Source organism: Felis catus, chromosome A3, assembly GCF_018350175.1.
Source record: "Felis catus isolate Fca126 chromosome A3, F.catus_Fca126_mat1.0, whole genome shotgun sequence".
NCBI lineage: Eukaryota > Metazoa > Chordata > Mammalia > Carnivora > Felidae > Felis > Felis catus.
Genome location: NC_058370.1, coordinates 120,317,212 through 120,342,422, shown reverse-complemented (window position 1 = coordinate 120,342,422; position 25,211 = coordinate 120,317,212). Strand labels below are relative to the sequence as shown.

Genomic DNA, 25,211 nt, shown 5'->3' with positions numbered 1-25,211 from the left:
GAATGTTCAGTAGCAGGAAAGTTCTGGGGTCTAGAGAGAAAAACAGATAGTGATGCACTCATGTCGTCATGTACTGACCGCGAGACCCCTCTCCCCCCTGGTCCTCACCTGCTGCTTCCTCAGCCTACTGATCTCTAGTCAGCCCACAGGGAAGGGGCTTAGCACCAGCCAGCTTGAGGCCCACAGGGCTCAGCAGCCGCCTGCTGGAGACTCACCTCCTCCTGAGCCAGGCGACCAAGGGCTCTGTGACCCTGGCACAGGCCCCCGACTACCTCCCCCGGACAAAAGCCACCAATCTCTTTGGCACCACCTTCTACTTGGCACCTGCAACAAACAGGGAGGCATCCTCCTCAGTCCCTCGAAGCCCCGGTTTCCAGGCGTACATTTCGTTACAAAGAAGATCCCACTGGGGACATATTCCAGAATTTTCCCTAGGCCCTCCTGGTTTCTCCGCTCCGTGCCTCTACCCTTGGCTTCGCCCACAGCAAGCGTCACGATCCCCACCTTAATCCTCGCACGACCCCGCCTCAGCCAAAGCACAGCCCTCCTTTAGAAAGCGACCAGATACGTGTCCCCAGAAGCGCCCCTGCTGGGGCTGGAAGTAGACTGAGAGCATCTGGCATGGCCAAGTTGGCACATCCCCAAGGTCCCCTACACCCTCTCAAATTCTACTGTGGGACCAAGCCCACGGCTTGGGCTGGAAGAAAAGCTGGTGATTGTGAACTGTCATCTGGCCCGTTCCGGGGCCTAGTCAGGTTGCTAGACCAGGAGGAACAAGTGCTCTTAGGTTATCACCCACAAAAGCCAGGCCTCCTCCGAGCAAACTGGCTGGCCCACACTAAGCCCTCAGGCTTTGCCACATCCATGGCTGCCAAGTTTCTATCCCCACACCGACCCCCTGGGTGGAGCTTGGGCCATCGGGAAAGGCAAACCCCTTCGCGTAAGCAGTGGACGAAAAGCCTAGGAGGGCCGAGAGAGCCGGTAAGTCTGTTTGCAGAAGAAAGGCCCGGAAGAGACGGTCCTGACGCTGGGGACTGCGAAGACCTTAGTGTTGGCCAGTGGGGGAGGGAGCACCTTGGACTGCCTGAGGCAGCCCTCCTCCCCACAGCCCTCCTGGAGTGGTGCTGGTGAACTCCAGGCCAGGAGGATGGAGCCCGGCTGGAGGAAGGGACGGGCAAGCACCACGATTTAGTACAGGGATTCCAACGAGGGAGGGGCGGACGGATCCCCCCTCCTAGCTGCTCCAGCCCCAGGGGGGCCCACCATCGCCACCTGCCACCGTGTCACAGAGCCGGCAGGAAGCAACTGGCTGTGATTTTAAAAACCAATCTGACAAGGAAATAGTGGCTTGAGGCCCAGGACCAAGCACCTCTAAAAGGAACAGGAGACCACGGCCACCAGCTGTGCGCGGACTCCTGAGCAATGAGCAAGGGATTCAAAGCCTTGGTTTAGTTTTGTCACCAATTATTAATTTGCTTTATTCAAATGATGAGTTTCACTGTCCCATTTTTTTTTTTTTTCCAATGGAAGCCCCCTTGGCCGAGACAGACCTGGATGTCAATTTTATTTTGGTTGGGGGAGAATAGGTAGGGGGAGTCGAGGGCTGACTTTACTGGTGCCTAGAGTTGCAGGTCAGTATCACAGGTTGCTAACAGAAGAATCTTTTGACATCACCAGGGGCAAAAGAGATAGAACGCTACCTGCTAGAGGAGAGCACCTGCGAAAATAAAACCTCCTCCTTTTCCTGCCTTCAGCACCTAGCAACTTCTGGGATTGACAGTCTACCTGCAATCAGGGCAACAGAGGTAAAGAGCTGCAGGGCCGACGCCACGAAGTCCTGAATCCTGGGGAGAAGGGCGCTGGGAGCCCCCTGGCTGTGTGTGTGTGTGTGTGTGTGTGTGTGTGTGTGTGTGTGTGCACGCATGCGCGCGTGCACGCGTCCATTCTGCATTGGTAGAATTCTGTTCCTGTGTATGCGTGTGGGATTGATTGATTGGCGTGGGGCTTGTCTGCAGTGGGACCCGAGGCTCAGCATCCTGAGCCCCCCTGCCCCGCTCCCCACTACATAATATTTCTTATACGTGACCCTATCTATGTATTTATATAGCGCCTATCACCGTAGGCCCTATCTTTCTAGGGATGCGAACTCGGGACCATGTGCTTGACAGCACACCTCCCAGCCCTGCCAGTCCCAGGAGGTGCCATCCCCCCTCCCATTATAAAATATATATCTCTATATGCCACATATCTACACCCCATCTATCCAGGCAAGCATCTGCCCATTGGGCCCTCACCCTGGAGCCACCAATGCTGTCCCTGCCTACCGCCAACGCCAGGCTGCCCGCCTCGGTAGGAGGTGTCAGTGCACTCGGGGGCTCCAGGTGCTGCTGGCTCCAACGAAGAGCACAGCTATCATCAGACCAAGTACTAGAAAAGAAATACACACCACTCCAATCATACACACGAGGAGAGAGATGGCCCGGTCCTCCCTCCAGCCCTGACACCCGGGACTCGAGAGGAGGGGAGTAGAAGAGAAGAGGGACGCGCCCGGAAGGCCGGCCTCGGGGACTCCTCTGGCCGCCCGGCTGTTGCTGCGCCCGGTGGCCCACCTGGCCCGAGGGGTGGGGAGCCAGGGCACCAGGGCCACCACTAACTTAGAAGCACCCTGCTCCCCGCACCTTGGTTTGAAACCGAAAGGGAGGGGGGTTGGGTTTTTGTTTTCTTAAAGAAAATCTGAAAACAAACATAATTATAACCAGAACCATAATAATAATTATAACAAAAGGTGTCATCAGCCTCCCAGTATAAAACTGCAGCCTTTGGAGATGACCAAAAACATCACATTCCAGGGGCCAGAAGCCGCCTTGTGCACAGAGGGTGGATGGTGAGGGCCTCATAAAAGAACACACAAAAGGCGACTTAGACAGGAAAGCACCAGTACGTTTTGTATGTTTTTTTATTTGCTCCAGGTGGGGTTTTGACTGTCACTTTCCCACACTCTGGATTATTTCTGATCCCACCACAAGGAGCCCTCGAATCGGCTAATGTGAGAAATTGGGAATGAAGACCCCTTATCCTGCCACCTTGCCGAGGGAGTCTCCTTTTTGAAAAAAAATCAAAAGGTTATTGCGTGAGCCTGGATGAATCCCACTCTTAGCTTTCCACGGTCCGACCACCTCCTCTCACCCCCTTTTTGGCAGGGAGGAGCGGGAGAACGCGGTTCCCAAATTCTCCTCCTTCACCTTGTGAAAATACCAAGGGGAAAGCCCGCCATGGTTAACGATTCACCTTCAAGCTGCCTCCCTCCTCCATCCTCGGTTAAAACCCTTTGCACATAAGGCAATGTGGAAGCTGATGTTTTTACTCATCTCGCTGTTTTAAAGCACCATTATGAAGTCAGGTTGTACAGTAGTTAACAGTACCTTTTATATATATATCTCATATCTATCATATATATATAAACTGTAAACAAGAGGTAACAGCGGCTTCTAGAAACTGATTTTCTTCAAGGTTTCCTGTGTGGTAGGCACCTGAAATACTGTATAAAAGGTTCTTGTGTGTTCTGTCTCCCTGCTGCTAGTTGGGTTCTGTTTTGCATGACCAGGAATGGTGCTGGCAAGACAGCTCAGTGGCTGGGAGGGAATTCTGCCGCTGAGTGTCACTGTTTTCTGTCCCCTGCTTGTGCTCCTGTCTGATCAGGCTAGAGACAACAACAAAAAAAGATATATAGTAAAAAAAAAAAAAAAAAAAAAAAAAAAAAAAAAAAAAATCCAATATATAGATTTCTATAGAATTTCCTTTCTTCCTTCTCTCCCATCCTTCCTCTGCAAGGTATCGTTACTATGTCTTGTTACTGATTTTTGCTGCAATAAACCTTCTTGTTTCAGTCACAGCAAGAAACAAAAACCCAAACGAACAGAAAACCCCTCTGAAAAGAGTAGAAAACAAAAGGTTTGACCAAAAAAAAAAAGGGGGGGGGGAGGGGAGCTTGGTTTTGTTTTTAAATAGGACTGAAGATTAACATTGAAAAATCAGGAGATGATGTCCAACCCTTTTTGCAAAAGGCAAAGCCCTCCGGTATTTCCGCCTCTGTGGTTTTTGTTTTAAATTCCTTTTTCTCTTCTGGGTGCTGATACTTCTCTCCATCCTCATGTTGTTGGTGTTTTGTTGTGTTTTGTGTTTTTTGTTTGTTTGTTTAACTTTGTGTCACTACCTCGGTTTGCCCTCATGTCCCTTACACACAAGCAAAATATTCCTTCAGCGGAGCGAAGAGGTGGCGGATGACGGGCACACTCCATGACCGGCCCAGCAGTCTCTGCCTCGCCAAGCGGCTCATGTTGGAGACGTCGGTATAGTGGACAGGGAAGCCAAACACCCTAGAGACACAAGGCAGAAAGGGCAGGGGTCAATGTGGGCGTGGGCGAGTCTGCCAAATCTTCTGCCCTTCTTCACCAAGCACGACTCGGGCACCCAGCCACTTTCTGTGGACCTGAAGGAAAGTAAGATAATCGCTGTCCGAGAGGCGCCTCCCAGTACAAACAAAGTTAGCATTTGTGAAAAACACCTCCGCCTGAGAAGATGGAGACACAGGCACGGCGGGTATGGAAGTCTATATACTTAAATGCACATCCCTAGGGCACGCCTGGGCGGCTCAGTCAGTTAAGCATCCGATTTCGGCTCAGGTCGCGATCTCACAGCCTGTGAGTTCGAGCCCTGCGTCGGGCTCTGTGCTGACAGCTCAGAGCCTGGATCCTGCTTCGGATTCTGTGTCTCCCTCTATCTCTGCCCTTCCCCCATGCACGCGTGCTCTCTCTCTCTCTCTCTCAAAAATGATAAAAAATAAACATTTAGATAGATAAATACACACCCCCCCCTCCACCCCTGGTATCTTCTCCACAAGAGCAGACTCAACAAAGGAGCTGGACTCTGGCCTGAGTTCAGAAGCTTCAAGTGTCTGTTTGTTCTGTTCATTTGCGTAAATGGTCTCTTTGGCTAAGCTGCAGTTACACTGACACTGAAGAGGTAATCTAGCCCCAGAGTCTGGTTTGCACCAAATCAGAGTGCTGAGGCCGCGAGGCCTACCTTGGTCGCGCGCTGCCCCGGTGTGCAAAGTACCTACAAGAACAGCACAAGTGGAGGAAGATCCTGTGGTTTAGCAGCTTGAGCAAGGACCTCTGGGAGCAAGCCAAGGCACCACGAACCGATTCCTAGACCCCTCTTACCCTGTGTGACCAACCTCACGATGCACAGGAGTCCTCCCCAGGAACCTGCCCTGTCAGGAAACACTTGGGAGGACCCACGGAGGACCTCCCAAGGAGGTCCCACTGCTCACAGGGTACCTGTGGAAGGTACGAGCCTGGCCGGAGGAGGCAGCGATCCCTCCTCCCTCACAGACAGCCACCGCTTCACCCCACACACCCCACGACACCAGCACCCGGCCTCGGTACTACCTTTCCATTTCAGTGCACCATAAGATGTCCTCTTTCTCGTTCATGAAGACGGGGAAATGCTGGTCTTTGCCCTGCTTTATGGAGTTCGACCTAGTAGTAATGGTCCTCACTTTGCTGAACTAGAAACAAGGAGAGGAAAAGAATGAGCACTCATCCGCCGGCTGTGCGTCTAACACATGTGCCAGGCCCTTGCCGGGACAGGCAAGTCCGACACTGACAAGTCAGGCCCGGTCCGTTCCGGTGGCCAGGGTGAGGCTCCGGCGTGAGCCTCTGCAGATCCCACCGCCCTGCTCTTCGTCCCACTTTGAGGTCACCCGGCCATCCTTAGTCCAGTCCCGCTGGCCAAGGACTTGAGAAGTAGCAGCTCGAGCCCAGGACTGAACTTCCTAAGTCTTCTGAGAACTGGTTCTTGCACACGTGAAGTAACTTGCAGGCAAAAGGAAGCCAAACGACTCGGGAGCTCGGACACCTCTGGGGTCCCTGCAGAGTGTTGGCGAATGTCGGTGCCTGCTCTCGTGGGCCCTGACGCCTAGTACACTCACTCCAGGAGATTTCTCCAGAGAGAGATGCGGCTTCCACATCACAGGAGAGACGTGCGGTCCCGAAGGCTCGTGCAACAGGCCCTGGCCAAAAAGCTTAAAAGCCCGAGCGGATCCAGGGACTGTGGCAAAGACGTCTTATCGAGTGTCTGCTTCCCACAGGACCAGCAGGCGATGCCCAACGGATGCGCCGGAGACTAGGAAGGACTTCTGATCTCTCTCCTTGCCCTCCAAGCTGTCCCCCGGGCCCGCCCCTCTGGCCGACTGGCTGCATGACCCCGTGTCACCTCCCAAAGTGCATTCTCCACACTAGCTGTGGACACGGCCCCAGAGGCCACTCCGGTTCACCCCGCCCTCTCTGCCCTTCTCCCTGCCCCCCCCCCCCCCCACCAGCAGACGGCTTTGGTGCCAGGGGGCTAACCTTGGCTATTCTGCCGTGCTCCAGACACTCCTGCAGCTCCAGCTTATCATTCACAGTGGATGCCAACGGCCTAGGAGGCAGAAAGAGAAGGTAATGCCAGAGACCAGGAGAGCATCGGGGACGCGCCTGGCGGCCATGATTCACACGGAGAAGGAAAAGAGGGCTGATGTCACCCACACACGTTGTGACCCCCTTCAAACGCCCCCCCAAACACAGGCACACACACTGCAGCCATCCAAGGACAGTGCAGCAAGTATTAATCCTTAAAGGGAAGTTCCACAGCGGTCTCAATCCACGAATAAGCAGGTAACACCTGCCCCGAAGAAGGAAAACCCAATCGCTCTTGTTAGTTATCTTTAAATATACTGAGCTTTCAACGTATCTGTCAGGCTTTGGGGGTGACCAAAGGTTCTGTATCTTGACTATGGTGACGCTTTCCATGGGTGTGTATGCTGGATGAAATTCATCGAAGTGTGCACCTTAAACGTATAGTTAAAAAGGCCTACGTTCTTGCACAGTCCCCAGAAGACTAAAATTCCGTGACATTCAATGTGTCACTTCTCACAGGGCAGAGCAGATCACTGAACATCACCTTCGGCGCTGACCTCTTCTGACCTTTCAGAATACTTAGTGAAGGTTTCCCATGGCAGTCCACCACCTCAGCGTGGGACCCACAGGGACCCACGGCCTGAGTGGGCGCCTCCAGCCTCTGCCCTGTTCACGCACACACTCACTCTACTTGGTCCCTTGTGGTACCTCTGGTCCTCCTCGAAGGTCAGAGTTCTAGAATTTTAGAGTCGGAAGAAGCAAGTGAGAATAATCCCACAGGACCAAGATCCGTGAGGAGACACTGAGTTCGTGGTTCCATGAAACACCGGATTGCGTAATCCAGTCTGCCCTTCCAGTACACATACGTCTTGGGAGCTTAGGAGGGCACTGAAACAGTTTTCAGGCCAGCTATCCTCCTGACCCATCTCCTTCCCGTCAATAGGCCCTCACGAAAGACAGCAAGCAGTTTTGCTACATGGGTAGGAGGCTAGGGATGCTCCTACAGCTTCACGCTAATGGCTGAGAGGAAGAGGAGAAGACTGAGGCCAGGTTAGACGATGTTTCTGATTTATAGATATAGCAAGGTATATAATCCACTCTTAGAACATTCTGGAAACGAAAAAAAGAACATCCTGGAAAATATTTCCCTACATAACAGATATCTAGATTGGGTGGATCTCACTCTGCTCTTAAACAGACTCTCAACCAGAATTCCTTTCCCCTCATAGGCCTTTTTAGAATGCATTTATTCCACTGAAGAAATGAAGTTGCCTGCGTGAACATCTGGACATTAAACTCTCTACCTGTGTAACCTAAACAAAGAACATCCTTCCAACAAAGGACCTGAAGCTAACAAAGTGTGGGGATGACAAGCGAAGCTGGACCCTCTAAGCTGCCCAGTGTTGCTTCGAGGGTCCCTCTCCTGGAGCAGATGTGGCCCAGGTGTGGGCACCACTCCTTCCCATCCCACATCCACCCTCCGTGGCTTCACCTAGAAGACTAAGGACAAGCGCAGTCTGGATCCATCACCGACGTGGGAGCGCAAACTATGTCACTCAGCAGCATGGGGATTCTCCTTTCGTGTAAAGGGTGCACTTCCAAAGGTCCTATTTCGGCCATTAGTTTCTGATTCCTCAGGCAAGTATTCTCTATGCCCTGACTCGCCTTCTCCCTCAAGGAGAAGGAAACAGAGAAAAACACGGCAGAGCGGCAAGCCGGTCAGCAGGGGTGGCTGCCCAAGAGGGCCCCTCAGTGACCTCCTCCTCCTTGGCCTGAGCTGCCTGTAGACACCGACCCGCAGCCACCCCAGACCCGGGCTCTCTCACCAACCTGTTCATACCAGGAAGGTTCCCCCAGAAGTAGCGGGCCCTGTGTGCAGCTGACACTTCTTTGGCATCAATCATCACAGGGTTGGACTACAAAACAGGAGAAAGATTAAAGATGAGCAACAGAGGAAAATCAGAGTGCGCCAGGAAATTTTGCTAGTTTTAGAGCCTTACAGCCTCAAAGCCGCTTACTCCTCTCTCAGGAAGCCACACAGTGGAACAGCCTGAAGCCTCTAGGAAAAGCCAGAATGGAACCCAGCCACATTCCACATGCTCTCATTAGAACATTCTAGACCACTGCAGTCCAACTGAACACCCTGTGATGACGGAAATGTTTTCTGTCTGCCCTGTTCAATGGAGTAGCTGCAGGTGGCTAACGAGTACTTGAAATGAGGTTAGAGCGACTGAGGAATTTTAATGTCAATTTAAATACCACGCGTGGCTGATGGCTACCCTATTGGACTACATACCTCTAGCTCGCCCAGAGGCTCTGAGTAAGAAAGTTCCAATGAGTGTGGATGTGTTCACTGTGTGTCCAGATTACGAGCCAAACAGACGCTTGCGCTTAACGTAAGAACACCGAGCGGGAGCGTGGGCTCGAGCTCCCAGACTGCCCACCCCAAGAATGCCTCTGGCCACAGAGATCCTGAGTGCACGGCTCCAGCCGGCTCAGAGCTGAGCTGGGACCCACGGTAAGCCATGTTTTTTCCTTCTCAGATGCCCCAGAGCATCTGTCGTGGTGCCAGGGAGTGAGGGCAAGCCATTCTGGTTGGGGAAAATTGATCTGGCCATCTCAAAGGTTCCCCCAGTGAAGCACCACACAGAACCCCAACTCTAGGAGTCTGGCACCCCACCTGACTTAGGAACAGTCCTTCAAGCCCTGAGGCCCACACCCACACACTACCTCTTAGAGTGAGACCACAGGTTCTTTCCAGGGTCGGCTTCTAGCAATGTTTCCTCCCTAAATGGGAAGCCCTGAGCTTCCCAAACAGGCCCCTTGCAAAGCAGAAGTCACCAGTCCCCAGCTCCACAATGCAGATGAGACAGGGATAAAGCAGCAGTCCAAGGTAGAAGCCATTAGTGAGCTGGCCAAACCAAGGTTGCTGGCTATACCTCGAGAAATCGCGAGATGTCCCTCTTGTCACTAACGCCCATGGCCACCACATTCTCAAAGAGCCAGAAGAAGGGGCGATCATCTCCCTCCTTGGGCCGCGCATCATGCAGGAGGCGGTAGAACTCAAAGAAGAGCCGGCCAGTGCCCTCTGAGAGGTCGGAAGAGAAAGCCATCAGCTGGGGCTGTCTGCATGAGACAGTGGTGTGGCTCGGGCACAGGGAGGGCAAGGGAGGACAGGGTCATTGGGAGTAGCTGTCCCAGGGCAGAAATATCCAAGTAGGAAACCTACGTGCGGAAGCACCAGCTCAGAAGGTGGAGGGGTGAGCACGGCACCTACCGTAGAGTCCTTTACGGGCAGGGTTGACGATGGAGAGATCATTGCAAGGACTGCCCCCAATCACCAGATCGAACGGGCCCCATTCCTGGATCTGGGAGGATAAAGGTAATGTGATGGCCTGATGTCCGGGGACAGAGGCAGAAAGGAAGAAATTATCTGTGAATTTGGCAAAAAAGTACTTTGGCATGGGAGAGAGGAGACCCAGCTGCTTGGTATGCTCACTACATACGTTCGTATCTAATACCACATATATGCCCCCCTCCCCCAAACACACACACACCGCCCCATGGGCACTGATTCAACCGGATAATCTCTGAGGCCAGCAGGGAAACAGCGTGCTCCTGACAGGAAAAGCAGCCACTTAGAGGGAAGGCAGTCCGGGCTGGGCAGCTGCATCTGAGGGTACTTTGTGCTCTGCACATTTTGGACAGGGTATCTGGGCCATCTGAACACCCTCCAAATGCCCTTGGGGATCCCCGAGGGCCTGCACTTTCAGGGGTAGAGCTAGATAACTGGAAAGACAAAGGGTCACTTGGGCAAGACGCTGCCAGAGCCCCGCAGAAACGGAGGCTGGCAAAGCTGTTGCCAAAAGTATTAGAAAAACGGGAACCAAGGCGCTCTAGTAAAAAGGCCCTGAAGCTAGCTGGGGGCTGCCCATCTTCCTCTGCAGACAGGAGGAAAACGGAAGAGGAGAAGAGGCTGGGGAAAAGGACAAAGGAAAAGAGCAAATGAACAGAATGCAAGGGGGCGCTGCCGCCCCCCCCCCCCCCCCCCCCGGGAGCAAAGCGCAAGGGACGCAGAGAAGGCGGGACGGGTCCCACTGCGCTGACATACATGCTTCTGTGTGACGCTGCGGACGTCCCCGACGTACATGATCTTCCCCTGGTGCCGCACCATGCCCACTGTGATGGAGTCCTCACACACCTCGGAAGCGATGTAGCGGTCCACCTGAATGCCCAAGTCCTTCAGCACCAGAAGCCCTGTGCCAGCCAGCAAAAGGCACGGTCACTGGGTCTCCTTCCCAGCACCCTGGTCTTCGCAGGGGGCTCTCTGGCTGGCTAGACACATGGGTCAGCAACAGGCCTGAACCCTACCCTGCCCGGTAAGCTGCAGGATCCTTCTGGACCTCTGTCATGCCTACTTTGGCATGAGCAAAAAGGCAGTCAAGAGCAGACAACAGATGGTTTTCAGGACCAGAGAGAATAGCAGGTGACTTTTGGGGAGGCCTCTTCTTTGCTGTTTCTACATCCTGCATATACTAGCCTTCCTCACCCCTCACCCATGGCCTCCTGCTGCAACTCTACCCAGCCTCCAAGACTCAACATAAATGCCACCTGCTCTACAAGGTTTCGCCAACACCCCCCCCCCCCCCGCCACCCCGCAGCCCCCTGGAAGCACCTCCCTGCCCCTGGAAGCCCCTAGCATTCTGCGTCTCTCCCCAACTCATTACAACGGTGTGTATTTCTAATTCAGCAGTTAGGTTGCAAATGGTCTTCAGGACAGAGGAGGAGTCTCATTTGTGTTTCCTCCTGAGCGAGCTACACTCACTTTCTTACCACGACCCCTCCACAAATGCCTGCTAATTGAGGGCAAGGAAACAATTAAAACAGACCCTGAGAGCTTCCGGAGAAACAGCATCATCTCCACTGCTCAACAGGCCTCCCCACCAAGGAGCATTTACAGCCTGTTGGGGTGTGACGTGGTTCCAGAAGGCCTCAAGGTTCTGGCCTGGGAAACCAAGGCTGTAAATTAACTTCTCCACGTTTACATAATATCAACGTGGAGCTGAGAACAGCACATAAGCATCTGGCCCGGGATGCTACCCCACCCTGGCCCTCTGACAGCCCTTCTCCCTCTGGTCACAAGTTCTGAAGAGGGTTGTTCCTTTCTTAAGAACTGAGAAGCCGGGGCGCCTGGGTGGCTTCGTCAGTTGGGTGTCCAATTTCGGCTCAGGTCACGATCTCACAGTTTGTGGGTTTGAGCCCCGCGTCAGGCTCTGGGCTGACAGCTCAGAGCCTGGAACCTGTTTCAGATTCATGGTCTTCCTCTCTCTCTACCCCTCTCCCACTAGCACTCTGTCTCTCTCTCTCTCTCTCTCTCAAAAATAAACAAACATTTAAAAAAAAACAAAACAAAACTGAAAAGCCCTCAGGGCACCTGGGTGGTTGAGGTCATGATCTCCTGGTTCCTGGGTTGTAGCCCTGCACTAGCATGGTGAAGCTTGCTTGGGATTCTCTCCCTCTCTGTCTGTCCCTCCCCCTCACATGTGCTCTCCCTTTCTCAAAAGAAACAAACGTTAAAAAAATTAAACCTTTAAAAAAAAAACAAAAACAAAAACGGGAGAAGCCCTCGGCCTAGGGGCTTGGCAGATGGACAGAGGTCAGCAGCACCTCTCAGGAGGGCACTCTGGCAAGGTCAAGAACCGCATGAAAAAAACTTCCCATACGGTGACCCGGCCTTCCCTACAAGAGAACAGTCTATGTGTGTATGTGTGTCTAAAGATATTGTCAGGGACTACTCGTAACAGAGAAAAAACAGTAAACAACCCAACAGAGACCAGTTAAATACATGATGGTACTTTTACCCAATGGAATCCTATGAAGCATTTTCCAGTAAGGGAGGTCCATGTTAACACGAAAAAGCACTCATAGTATCAATGAAAAGGCAAGTTACAACACAGTGTGCATTTTACTATCCTTTCGTTTTATTTATCTATCTATGCAGGATTATATAAATACACATTCATATACCCGCAGAAAAAAAAATATAAAAGGACAGACACCAAAACACTAATTATGGAATTATGGGTGATTTAAATATTCTTTAGACTCCCTTGTTGATAGTTTTTTTTTTTTGTTTTTTGTGTTTTTTTTTTTTACTGTAAGTTACAGTCATCACACAACAGAACTGCCTGTGTTTTTGTTTTGGTCGCCGAGTCTGTCCTTTGAGGCTTTGCGAAAATCTTCAATGATCTCTGGCTAACGACCACCCTGTCCTCTGCTGCAGTGCCTCCCCCATTGAGAAACATGCTGGTTTACCACTGATTTTGCTTCTCATTGAGCACAGACGTTTCCTCTCTGAGGTAATATTTTAACAGCTGTCACGTTAACTATCACTCTGTTTTGCCGGAGTTACACACACATGGTCCCTCAGGCACAGCCTCCTCGTCCCGGGACCAGGACGGTGGCACATCTTGGGGTCCGTGCCACACACTCACCTGTAGCAATTCCGTCGAATAGAGACAGCACCCGGATGGGCTTCCTCTTCTCGGCTGGGACAGGTGGGTAAACCTTCGGAGGGTCCTAGGCATGAGCACAACAGGCCAGGTGAATGGCCAGGATTCTGCAGGCCTGCACCCGGGGCTGGCCTCCCCCCAGCCAACTAGGGCTGCCCTGGCTCTCCAAACCCGCACCCCTGCCCAGGCCCCTCGACCACCCAAGCACTCTGGCTCTGGCCGAGCCTGCCCTCTGGTCCGGCAGGGAGGGGGTGGAAAGAGGCGCCCCAGGCCCGGCACTCACAAACTCCTGGTCGTGGTTATTGGCAAAGAACATCTGCAGCCGCGAGGGCCAGTCGTCCCGCCGCCGCAGCAGCCCGTAGGTGCCCTTGTGCCCGCACATGTAGCAGTTCCAGGGGTCCTCCTTGATGGCCGCCTGGGCGGCCCCCGGCCCCACCAACAGATCCACACACTCCACACAAAAGCACCTGGAAGGAAGCCCAGTGGAGCAGGGCTGGAGCGCGGCCGGGGCTGGGGCTGGGGCTGGGGCCGGGGCCGGGGCCGAGGCCGGGCAGGGGGGCCGCTTGGCCCCGGACGGAGCTCGGCTGGGGGGCTGCGGGCCAGGCAGGGACCCTCACCTGCAACAGTTGTTGTTCCCACACATGAGCACCTCGCGTCCCCCACAACAGATGGTGCAGTAGGACTGATAGCCGTCGTCATCGTACTGGTAGGCGCACTCCAGAAAGCAGTTCTAGACAGCAGAGCGGAGGGTCAGAGACCACCAGGCAGCACCCAGGACAGCCACGGCGAAGGTGGGCTTTGAACCCAGGTCTGAGCAGGGGACAGCAGGTCTCCCGACCCACGGCAGTGCGTGGAATCAAGAGGCACGAGAGCAACGCCAGGGAGGGAACCGCATCCCCTTGTCCCTTGCTGCGGTGCTGGACTTTTCTCCTGGGCCCCCAAGGACATCCATCCATCAGCCCGTTCTCCCTCACCCCACACTAGGGACTGTGACATTGTGAGCCCACATCCGGGGAGCGGAATGGGCTTTAGAGGGGGAAGAATCTTTCCGGGGAGGACAAATAAGGGCAAGTAAACGCTCTGAAGGCCCAGGGTCTGTTATCACGACTCCGCGTCCACAGTGAGCTGTGGGGTCAACGTTGCTGCCACCCCAGGCGACTATAAGCCCAAAGAGTTGAGACGGCACAGAGAGCCAGGGCCCCAGAGTCACTCTCAACCACGTCTCTGCTGGGTGTGCCCCTACCTTACAGTTTTGGCACATTCCTCCAACGAAGAGAGGGTGTTCCAGGGTGACGTTGAGGCTCCCACAAGAGATGCAAATGTCTAGAAAGCAGGGACAGCAGAGAAAGCGGAGTGAACGTCACCAAAGGGCCCCTTCCCGCCTTGGGCCAAAGCCCACTCCAGAAAAGCTACAAAAAAAGGGCGTGTTAGAGCCGCAGCCCCCAAAGGAGGCAGACAGGAGTCTGGGAGAGCACCCACGGAACAGGAAGACACCAGGGCCCCAATCTTAAAGCTCATTAGCTCTCAGAGCAGCAACGCCTACTGCCCAGGAAAGGTGTAATTCAGTGACAGAAACCCGCCCAGGAGAAGAAGGCCCTGACCCTGGGTGACTCTGGGGACAGTCCAGTCCCCGGGCTGTCTTTAAGTCTCGTGCTCCTGCCCCCTCTTTCCCAGCCCTGAGGGCCCCACGCTGGACAGACTAGGTCAAGGGAAACAGACAGGAGATGCTCCAATGACCACGGGATGAGAGAAGGTGAGGAAAAGTAAAAGGCCCAAAGGTCACAGGTTGAAGCAAATCCAAGAGGCCACCTCGCTCTGACCCACTGGAGTGTCCCAAACCCTAAGGACCAGCCCATGTCACTGACAGGAAAGCGTGTGAAGCAGGCTGGGGGTGGGACATACAGGACAGAGGCCTTGACGGGGTACTGACATCCTGTGACGTTCGAACCTTTCTAAATACCTATGCTACTCTGTGCCGGGCACCACACGAGGAGCCAAGCCCTCCTGCCCGTGCCGGGAGCCACAGACCATGGACCTCCCAGGGAGTCAGTGCCCACGAGGACTCACCCTCGATGTTCCGGCACTTCTGCCGCACCTCGTACACCAGCCGCTCTGCGGAGGGGAGGAGAGCCCAGCATCAGAGGGGGCCGCAAGGGCCACGCCCGCACCTCTGAGCGCCAGCCTCGCCACACCACTCTCTCCAGAGCCAGGCCAACTACCTCTTGTGCGTTCGTCAATGATCTCCTTGACCTTGGGCTTCTCAGTTGTGCTCTTTCGGGGCTTTTTGGCTGGTGGGGGTGGTGCATAGGCAGCTGCCTCAGGCTCGACCCACATGTCTGTGTAAACTTCTTTGTAGGGGTTCTTCTCCTCTGGATAAGGAAAGCAGGTGACGAGACTGTGGTTACCACGGACAAGCAGTGCCAGCTCCCTCCCCTCCTGTTCTGCCTACCAAGGGGTGCAGCCTGGTCCCCAACTTGTTCTAGCTCCCAGCCCCCCAGTGCCAGCAAGCCAACGGGAGCATCTTATTCTGCGTCCCAGAGCAGCACCGCCCCTACGCTGAACCCAGGGAAAGGGACACACCCCCCGGGCCTCTCGACAGAGGCACCTGGTGCCTCTAGGCAGAGCCTTCCCAGCCCTGGCATGGAGCTACCTGGCTGGCAGGGGTCCCAGAAGGCTGGGCTGAGCACCTGCATTTACCTTCGGGTGGCTCCAGGCCCTTGGGGCCGGAGGGCTGGAAGCCTCCGAGAGCCCATTCGATCATCTGTTTGTTCTGCACCTCCACGGCCTTGGCAGTGTCGCTCTCATCGCTGTCGTGGCACGCTGGGAACAGCTTCCCCGCACGGCTACTGGCCACCTGGAGGGCAACACTTGTTGGGGAGAGCGTCAGGACAGGCTGGAGGACAGCAAAGGTGGCCTGAGGCAAGAGCTGGGAGCAGGGGCAGGGCAGGACCGCAGGAGAACACTGGAGGAGGGGAGCGCAGAGAGGATTCCCAAGGGCCTTACAGGTGGACCCCCTGCCTGGGCCTAACGTCTGTCCCTGCTGCCTAAGCCCCCTCTGCCTCGGAGGGGCACTCACCTGCAGGACCTCGTAGATGGCTTTGCGGTACATGGGCTGCTTGTTGTAGGTCGCCTGGTGGAAAGCACTGCAGAACGAGCTCAGGGGCATCAGCTTCTCAACACACACCTGGAGGAACAAGCGACGCCCCCTTGCTCCTCCGGCCACACCCGAGCCCCCACCGCGTGCCCGGCAACAGGCAGGTACTGGGGTGTGAGGACTCGGCCTCTGCCCTTGAGAGGACCAGATGCATCGACAAATGATTACACGATGCTCAAAGGAGGAGTCCAACCCAAGCGTGGGGGAGGACCTGAATGCAAGCAGGAAAGGAGTTCTGGAGAAAGGGTCCTGGGAGGCAAGAGCCTGGCAGGCGCACCAGCTCTCCGAGACCGCTTCTTCCGCCCCAGTTCTGGACCTCGCCCCCAGCCAAAAAGCCGAGACAGCCCCTGGGGCCCAGACCCGTCCCTCCCCGAGGCTACCACCAAACCCCACAACTTACCACCGAGAACTTGCCGTCTCCGAACCACATGACCCAGCGGGTGCCTTCAGCTGCTCGGCTCCGGCCCGTCATCCACCAAGACACAATGCGGCCTGGCCACCAGGAGAAGCCCCGAAGTTTCCCCCACACCAGCTCCCCAATGCCAAAGCCCCGGCCGTCCTGGAGCCCCAAGGAGCAGAAGTCATTACGTGGTGGTCACGAGGCCCTGCCACCCTGATCCCCCCATGGCAACCCCAGCCCTGGGCATCTGAGGGTCAGGACAGCCAGGAGGGGGCTCCATCTGAACGGACCGAGACAGAGCAAGACTGGGGAGACGAAGAGGCCTGGGGTCAGGTGGAGAGAGGAGAGCAGGACGGGAAGAGCTGGCAGTGGAAGGACCCAGGAAAGAGCTGGACGAGGCAGGTGAAGAAGCGAGCCGCTCACCTCGTACTCTGGCTCATCATCGGCCGCTTTGGTGGCGTTCTTATCCCCGGCGTCGGCTCCCACAGGCTCAGGCGTGGTGGCCACAGTGGGGGACGCGGGGTCAGTGGGCTGCTGCACCGCGGGAGGGCTGGCCTCCTCCACCTTCTGAGACTCGCCAGACCCCTGGTTTTCTTCCACAGCGTTCATTACTGCAATCACCTTGGCTTTCTTCTCAGCCTGGAGAAACAAAGGTAACAGAAGTCACCTTGACCTCTCCAGGAACTAGCAAGGCCGCTTGATACGGGAGGGCTCTTCTCAATCTCTTTGTGGCCTGGAGAGAGTGACAGAAGTATAGCTGAGTTCTTTGCTCATCAACTCAACTGGCTTGCCATGGAAAACGGGAAGATCTGAAGTTGGTTGGTGAACTCCAAACAGTTGGCTGCTTTCCAGCCTCCTCTTGTGCCTCTCACACAAATCTTCCTTCATCGGTCAGCATCACCAGTTGCCCACCCTCTGACATGGAAAGATTAATTCTACTCAAACAGTAATTGTGTGCCTCAGCTTAGGCACAGACCTTGGCTCCGCCCTCGATCTTACTTCCCAAGCGCGAATTGGATCCTCTTGTCCTTTTCTTTGTAATTTTCCTGGGCAATCAACCCCTTCTATTCCTGGTCTTGGCTTCCAGACCACAAATCCAGTTTTGTCGTGATGTCTACCAAGGATGAAATCACTGTTCCGTGTTCCCTCTCTGCTCAAACCCCACAGAAGGAGCCACAAGAGCTTGTCTGCTCCTCCGTCATTCTGGAGTTCTTAGCATTGTTATCAAATGCATGTTACCGGATTCCCCCCTTCTTTCTACACGCACCTCTCAGATCCGACACCCTACAAGCCACACATCCTCCCTGCCATCCTACTGACCAATTAACAATCCAAACCCAATTACGCTCCCAAGTGGCCAGCCTCCATCCGTTCGCCTCATCACGCTCATCCTTCCCAAAACCTGCTCCCAAACTGTCATCACCCTACAGAAGAGAACAAAATCCTTGATCCTTAGCTCTGAGGACCATTTCCCCTAGTGTCACCCCAGCTACTGAATCTGAGGGACACATGAAATCTCAAACTTCAAGGCTCTGCACCTGTTTCCACCACATTCGGAGAAAAAAACAGCCCATCTTCAATCTGCCTTTCAACATGAAGCTTCCCCAGAGAGTTTAGAGCTGCAAACGCAAGCCCGTCCTCAAGACTACATAAGAATATCACAAAGCAACTTGCAGTAGAAGAGCTCTAAGCTAGTCGGAGCACCTACATTCCCGCCTTCGCCTGGCAGTAACGGCCGATTCTAAGCAGTCCTTTCTTTCTCTTCCAAGTTGCCCAACCTAAAAAAGCATTTGATCCAAAGGATTTCCACTACCTGCTTCTGACTGGTTTAAGAATCTGATGGACACAAGTATCAAGATTGCCAAGGACTCTCTCTCCAAAGCTTGTCAACGGACTCCCAGATGCCAGGGTCCCAGGTGAAGAACCTTTGTTTTAAGCTCAAAGGCCTACTGTGTCGTCGACTCATTTCCCTTCGGTCTTCCCGTCTGCCTCCAGGCCACCGACCAACCCTGCTTCTGGTGCAGTCCTGAAACACTGAGGATGAAGTCCGGGTTCTTTCCCCTCCCCCCCGACTCCACAAATTCTAAGATGGGACACCGCATCCTTTGCCCCCAGCCCACAAACAGCTGGGAAAAGGAGCTGGATGCCAGCGGTGGAAGAAGGCAGGGCAACTTTTCTTCCCTCCCAAGCCCCTTGCTCACCTGCGGGGACTTTGCCCTCCCCGTCCCACCATCAATTATCTACCACCTCCTCCCCCACAAGAAGGTGGGCCTAGGTGTGTGCTCAACCCCATCCTCTTCCAGGACCAGCTGTGGCAACACTGCTGAAGCCCCAGATCCGCTCACGGAGAAACACCAGGCCTCCATGAAATTCAGGCACGGATCTACAGCAGCGTGCTGCTGTGGGAGACCCAAAGACCCTGCTTCGGGCGTGACGAGGCCCCTCGGCCAGAACAAGGTTGCGGGTGGCAGAGGGCAGGAGGGGCCTTCTTTGGAAAGGTGAAGCCACTGGCACAGAGAACAGCAGCGGGTGGGTGCCGGGCTCCCCAGGTCTAGAAGGGAATCGTGCCTGATGCCACCCTCCTCACTCCCCCACAGCCCCTTTGTCTCTCTTCTCAACCCCTCCACTGTGAGTTCCTGAACATTATTCTTCCCCCACAACTTCCCCCAGCTTGTCAGATGCTGCTGCTGACGGCTGTTAAGCACCCCCAACCCACTAGGTGCAGGAGAACGCGCACCCAGCAGGGTTTTGGCAGGCGGAGGAGGAGGAGGAAGAAGGGGGCCTCCATAGGGACGAGGCCAGCAGGGGTGGGGGAAGGAGGATGGGGGTGGGTTAGCAGCAGGAGGCAAGAGGAAAGGGGAAGAAGTGGCAGAGACGGTGGCTGGGTGGGGGAGGGGCCTCATTAGAATAGTCTGCCTAGGGCAGTGTGGGAATGCCTTTTTTCCACGCTCACTCCCACCCTCCTCCCCAGGCAAACAATAGGAGAAAGAAGGGTTAACTCAGGGCTTTGGCATTTGGGCTAAAGGCTCCTACCCCCAGTTCACAAGAGCCCACGCCAGAGCGGCCCAGAGATTGGGCAGGGCCCGGGAGACACCGCACCAACCCCCCACTACTGTGGCTCAAGGAAGCCACTTCTCTGGAGTTTGTCCAGCCTGGAAAGCCACTGGCAACTCCGCTCTAGTAGAGGCAAGGGCCCCGCGTCCAGGCCCATCTTCCTGGGCAGCTGTCCCGCCTCCACCTTCCTCTGCGACTCAGGCTGCTTTCCGTTCCAAAGGTCAGAGGTCCGGGCGCCCATGTGGACTGCCGGTGCAGTAGATCCCAGGCTGTCCCAGGCACCTCTGCCTTCCCAGGTCGGCGTCAGGCTGCCCTCCACGGCAGCCGCTGACGTGCCACAGCCCCTGTCAGGGCCACACTGCTCCCTCCTACCCAGCACCATTTCTCTCTGCCTGGCCTGCCCCGTGGCTCCCAGTGACACGCAGGAGAAGAAACTGTCCCTCCCAAGAGGCTGCAAGGTTGGCATGGCCCGAGGACAGCATGGTCCGCCAGCCAAGAGCACGGGTCAGCAAGGAAATGCCGACAACCCATCAGCCAGCCACTTCGGCCAAAGGGCTGCTTCCAGCCCAACTCCTGGTCTCCCAGCTCCCGTGGGCCAGGGCCTGCCCCCCAGCTTCACTGACTGCTGCCCCGGGCACACACGCTGGGGCTGCTCTTCTGGCCCCTGCACCGCCAGTCCCCACCTGAGCACAGGGAGAAGTGGGGCTGGGGGCTCCTGAAGAGGGAGTGGGTGGGACAGCACTAACTCAGCATCTCCAGAACTCGGGCCAGGCACAGCAGCCAGCTCCTGCGGGCCAGGGAGGCAGACTTTGACTCTTCTCAAATCCAGAGGGCTGCAGCGGCCCAGAGATCCTCCCACCGGCCCCTGCCGCCTCCCCGCCCCCAGTCTCCCCAGGGCTCCGTCCAGGAACCTACCCATAAGGCCAGGTGCAGCCCCTCTGTGGTCCGGCTCAGGTGTGAGCCCCGGCCCTGAAGCTCTGTAAGTAGCTGCCCGTCTGGGGGGAGGGGAAGGGGGCGATGGGGCTGGGGGCGGAGGGGGCCAGGGAGAGGGGGAGGGGGGAGGTGGGGGGGAGGGCTTGAACATTTTCTTTGTCTAGAACTCCAGGTCACGTGGGCCCCGCTGGAGTGCCTGGTTGGCTGCGAGCGGGCCGGGGGAGGGGGCCGGCTCTCAGACGCTGGCAATGGGCCAGCCCCTCTCCTCCCGTCCGAGGGGCGCGGGCCGCCGCTGGGGCCTGGGGGCGCGGCTGGGCCTCCGCCCGTTCCCAGGACCCCGCCCAGGCCGGGGCTGGAGGCGGCACCGCCCCCTCCTCCGGGCTGGCCCTCCCGCCCCCTTCACCCCCAACTCTGCGTGAGCTCCGAGGGACGCCTCGGGGCGAGGCGGGTAGCCCGCGGAGGCTGGGAAGGGGACCCGGGAGGGAAGGGGCTGCACTGCAGCGGCGGAGGTAAGCTGGGAGCGTGGAGAGTACCAGGAGCGCCGGCAAAAGAAGAGAGGAGGTTTGCGGACAGCCTGGGAGAGCCAGGAGAAAGTTGGTAAAAGTCAGTCTCTCGGAAGCACAACCAAAAAAAAAAAAAAAAAAAAAAAAGAAGAAGAAGAAAAAGCTTACAGATGAGCGTAGAGGCCCAGGAAGCTGTAGGGAAAACTCAAAGCACACAGAGATGGACAGAAGGCGCCTGCAGAAATTGGGAGCGCTCCAGGCAAGAACTGTTGGGGAGAGGGCTCTCCTCTTCATACTACAGGTGGATAGACAGGGGTCCCTTAAAAACGCGTGGCTTGAGTTCAGGCTTTGAAAACCTCTTCCTGGCCAAGTCCCTGGGTCCCCTACGTCACTCAGGATCTGCCTTGGATGTCCCATTTTCCCGTTTGCGGGGGGGGCAGGGGGGGCACACTCTAGTTTAAAAGTGTAGCAATTCCTCTTTCCCAGGCACAATCATCTGGTGCTCAGGAAGACTACGTTCCTCTTCTGGAGCCTCCAGGTGCGGACTCAACCATTTCAACCTCCCTCCTCCAGAGCAGAGGCCCCTATCCCAGGGAGGAGGGACACACATACACACACACTCTCTCTCTACCCACATCTGATAAAGAAGCAGACCCTCTTGGCCCTACCTTCAAGGAGCTGACAGATTCAACTAGACTTGGAGAGATAGGAAAAGGTCATTGAAAAAACATCTGTGAAGATAACTATACCACAAATACCAAGCCCCGTGGACTTGGATGGCTTGAAAGCCCAACAAAAAAAAATGGCTAGTATGAATGATAAATGAGGTTAAGAGGTCAGTGTGGAGCAGAGATGAATCAGATTTGGAATGAAGTAAGATAGAAAGGAAATAAGAGATGTAGGGCTGAGGTGGGGGGAAATCCTTGCCCATCTCCACCTCCCAAGACAACTAAGGCTAAAGGGTGCAGAGAAAGATGTCAATGGATATATCCCACAGCAGTGAAGAATAACACAGGTGTTTCTGACAAGACCAGATGAATGGTTATTTTGGAAAGATCAGCCTGGTTTCCGTTTGCAAGATGAATTAGAAGGAGGAGCAGAGGAACTGAAGGTAAATGCTGTCAGCAGCAGAGAGCTGTTTAGCCAGCAGCACTTGTCAGAAGATCTGGACTTGGGTTCTGGTTCCATCACCATGACCTTGAACAAGCCACTTAACCCCAAGAAGTCTGGTTTTCTCATTTGCAAAATAGAAGTGATAACATCTGCCCTCCCAGGCCCTGGAATACCAGCATCTCTTAAAGAGATACTGCCCCAGGTGCCTGGCTTCCAGCCACAGTCAGCTGGGAACATACCAGCTGGAACAGGTGCTGGTATAAGGAGGTTAAGAGAGGTGCTGTGAAGGACGGCCCACTATCCCTCCTGGGGCTCGGCACCCTTCTGAGGGCCATCAGAGCAAGCCAGCCCTGAAGAGGGAGGAGGACTCCAAATCAGAGAGCTTTCTCCAAATAATACTTGGGGAGTTCACACTTCGCTCTCCCAACCCTGTCTGAGACTCAGAATCCATCCATACAGCAAGGAGAAGGAGTCAGGCTGTTCTGTTCCAACCCATCTTTCAACCCAGTCGAGGGATCTGGAACAGTTTTTCAGGCGATCCCCAAGCAGAGACCAGAAGCCCTGAATTTGTGCTTCTTGCCTGCTGGAATCCTTTCTGGATGAGCTTCTTCTCTGATGCCTCCTGGGCATCCAGGGCCTGCAAACAGGCCACTTTAGACCTCCCCTCCCAGGCCTCCTCTCAAAATGAAATTTCTGATCTGGTTTGGCCAGCTCTTTTTTAAAAAACTCTAGATCTTGGGGCGCCTGGGAGGCTCAGTCGGTTAAGCGTCCGACTTCGGTTCAGGTCGTGATCTCGCGGTCCGTGAGTTCGAGCCCCGCGTCAGGCTCTGTGCTGACAGCTCAGAGCCTGGAGCCTGCTTCGGATTCTGTGTCTCCCTCTCTCTCTCTGTTCCTCCCCCTTTCGTGCTCTGTCTCTCTCTGTCTCAAAAATAAGTAAACATTTAAAAAAAATAAAAAATAAAAAATAAAATAAATAAAAATAAATAAAAAAACTCTAGATCTCATCCATGGTATCTCCTTTTCCACTAATACGAGGTTAAACACTTTAGACTCTACACTCTGTGGCCTTGGGACTTCTTCAGACAGTAAGTAACGATCCCTGGTGCATGCAGCCAGGATTCAAAGTGTCACCTCGGACAAGGACCATCAGTTTCACTTTCTCTTGGCCCACTTAATCAAGTAGCCTTTCCCTCCAACTGCCAAACTTCCTTGTTCTCATCCTTTAAAATTAAGCCCAACTCTTAACCTCTTCCACCCAGCTCCCAACTTAAGCATAAGAAAGACCCAACTCAAAGTTGTCCCCTCACCAACCTAGAGCACCGTCCCCCTCTTGTAGCTATGCGGACAGGAAAGTTTCCCCCCTTCTGTATGTATGAGTCACTCAGAGATTCATGTGTTCTTGGTGCTCAGTGGGCAGAGACGGGCCCCAAAACAGAAGCGGCCTCAAATCTAGGACACGAGGTGACTTTAGCAGGAAAAAAACAGGGCAGCCTTCAAGGATCCTCAGGTCATGTATGTCCTTGACCTTCCAAAGGAACCTTCCCAGGCTGGTTACTGAGATCGGTCTTTTTTTTTTTTAAGTTTATTTACTTAAGTAATCTCTATACCCAATGTGGGGCTCGAACTCATGACCCTGAGATCAACAGTTGCAGGCTCTTCCAACTGAGCCCTGAGATAGGTCTTCTGATCGCAATAAAGATCATAAACCTGAAATAGGAGTGTCACATAAAACAAGCCAGGTTTTTGGAAACGTTAGAAAGTATGTTGAAAGGGGGAACTGCTGGATGAAAAGATCTAGTGGATGTCAAGAGCCTAAAAGAAGTGTTGGAGAGGAAGTATCCAGGATGGCCCAAAAGAGAGCGTAACTTGAAAGAAGAGGGCCGTTTCCTGTTTGACAGGCAGAAAGCAGTGATTCAACAGGCCTGATGAAACACCTCTTAAGGACACCTGACTCTTCGCCCTGATCCTGCACTCATCGAGCAAACTCCTCATTTTAATTATATTTTCCAGCGACTCTGATGCCAGTAAGTTGCCAGAAAAGAGCAGGACAAGTGCTAGGATCTGTGTGGCAAGGACACGTCCTGTTACAAATCTCAGCATTCTGCTATGTGTCGCTCTCCCGTGTTTCTGCAGAACATGATCACGAGACGTGCCATTAACCTGACTCTCCGGCTCACAGACCTGAGATGAGGCACGAGGGCCACGATCCACCAGTAAAGAGCAGTAATTCCCACGGGTCAAGGTGGGGACGCCGGGCCTGCTGGGCTGGTTTTAACTCAAAGTTCAGTGTTCTGCGGTACGCTGGGACATGAAATCCGGTGCCGGCAGGACAGGGGGAGGTCATGTTGCTGCCATCAAACAGGACACTTAACCACAAGCCCGTTTACTCAAAGCCAGAGAAGCCATGATCCCTGTGAAGCCATCTGCAAAGCCACATATTGAGGAAGCACTCTATATACTCTGCCACAAAAGCACTCGCAGCCATCCCAAGGAGACCTGGTCCGCACAAAAGGCCGTGAGGTCAAAATGGATGTCTGCTCCGATCCTGCCCTTCTCCTACCTGTAGCTCAAAAGCCTCAGTGCTACGCACTAGACTCTGACTACCTGCTGATTACAGTCAACCCTCTGCGTGGCATTCAAGGCCCCCACAAGCCGTATAGCGCTTATGTCACGCAGCCCACTCCCACCCACTTGCTATTCCCGAAATATGCCCTTTCCTGCCTCTGTGCCTTTGCTCATGCTGTTCCTTGCTCCTCCCCTTCAACTCCCACCAGCCCAAATCCTATCTATCCTTCCAGTTCATCAGTTATCTCCACCATCAAAGTTTCTCTAGACCTGAACTGTCCAGTAGGGTAGCCACTCACTGCATGTGCTATATAAATTAATTAAAATTAGGGGCGCCTCGGTGGCTCAGGCAGTTGAGCGTCCGACTTCAGCTCATGATCTCACAGTTCATGGGTTCGGGCCCTGTGTCGGGCTCTATGCTGACAGCTCAGGGCCTGGAACCTGCTTTGGATTCTGTGTCTCCGCCTCTCTCTGCCCCTCCCCTGCTCGCCCTCTGTCTCTGTCTCTCTCTCTCAAAAA

At 54.6% G+C, this 25,211-nt stretch overlaps 1 protein-coding gene across 1 annotated transcript in view; it reads right to left on the bottom strand.

The window, feature by feature from the left end:
- Positions 1-2,938: 2,938 nt before the first annotated feature.
- DNMT3A (DNA methyltransferase 3 alpha) overlaps positions 2,939-25,211 on the bottom strand; it is a 99,765-nt gene continuing 77,492 nt past the window's right edge. Inside the window, exons 7-23 of the mRNA XM_023252030.2 lie at positions 16,948-17,163; positions 16,525-16,683; positions 16,047-16,154; positions 15,668-15,824; positions 15,190-15,339; positions 15,038-15,082; positions 14,214-14,293; positions 13,588-13,700; positions 13,254-13,437; positions 12,953-13,037; positions 10,570-10,715; positions 9,736-9,826; positions 9,398-9,546; positions 8,289-8,374; positions 6,411-6,480; positions 5,451-5,569; positions 2,939-4,376 (exon numbers count right to left, since the gene is read on the bottom strand). Coding sequence (XP_023107798.1) covers positions 4,235-4,376; positions 5,451-5,569; positions 6,411-6,480; positions 8,289-8,374; positions 9,398-9,546; positions 9,736-9,826; positions 10,570-10,715; positions 12,953-13,037; positions 13,254-13,437; positions 13,588-13,700; positions 14,214-14,293; positions 15,038-15,082; positions 15,190-15,339; positions 15,668-15,824; positions 16,047-16,154; positions 16,525-16,683; positions 16,948-17,163 — 2,100 coding nt within the window. The 3' untranslated portion in view covers positions 2,939-4,234. The remainder of the gene's footprint in view (positions 4,377-5,450; positions 5,570-6,410; positions 6,481-8,288; positions 8,375-9,397; positions 9,547-9,735; positions 9,827-10,569; positions 10,716-12,952; positions 13,038-13,253; positions 13,438-13,587; positions 13,701-14,213; positions 14,294-15,037; positions 15,083-15,189; positions 15,340-15,667; positions 15,825-16,046; positions 16,155-16,524; positions 16,684-16,947; positions 17,164-25,211) is intronic.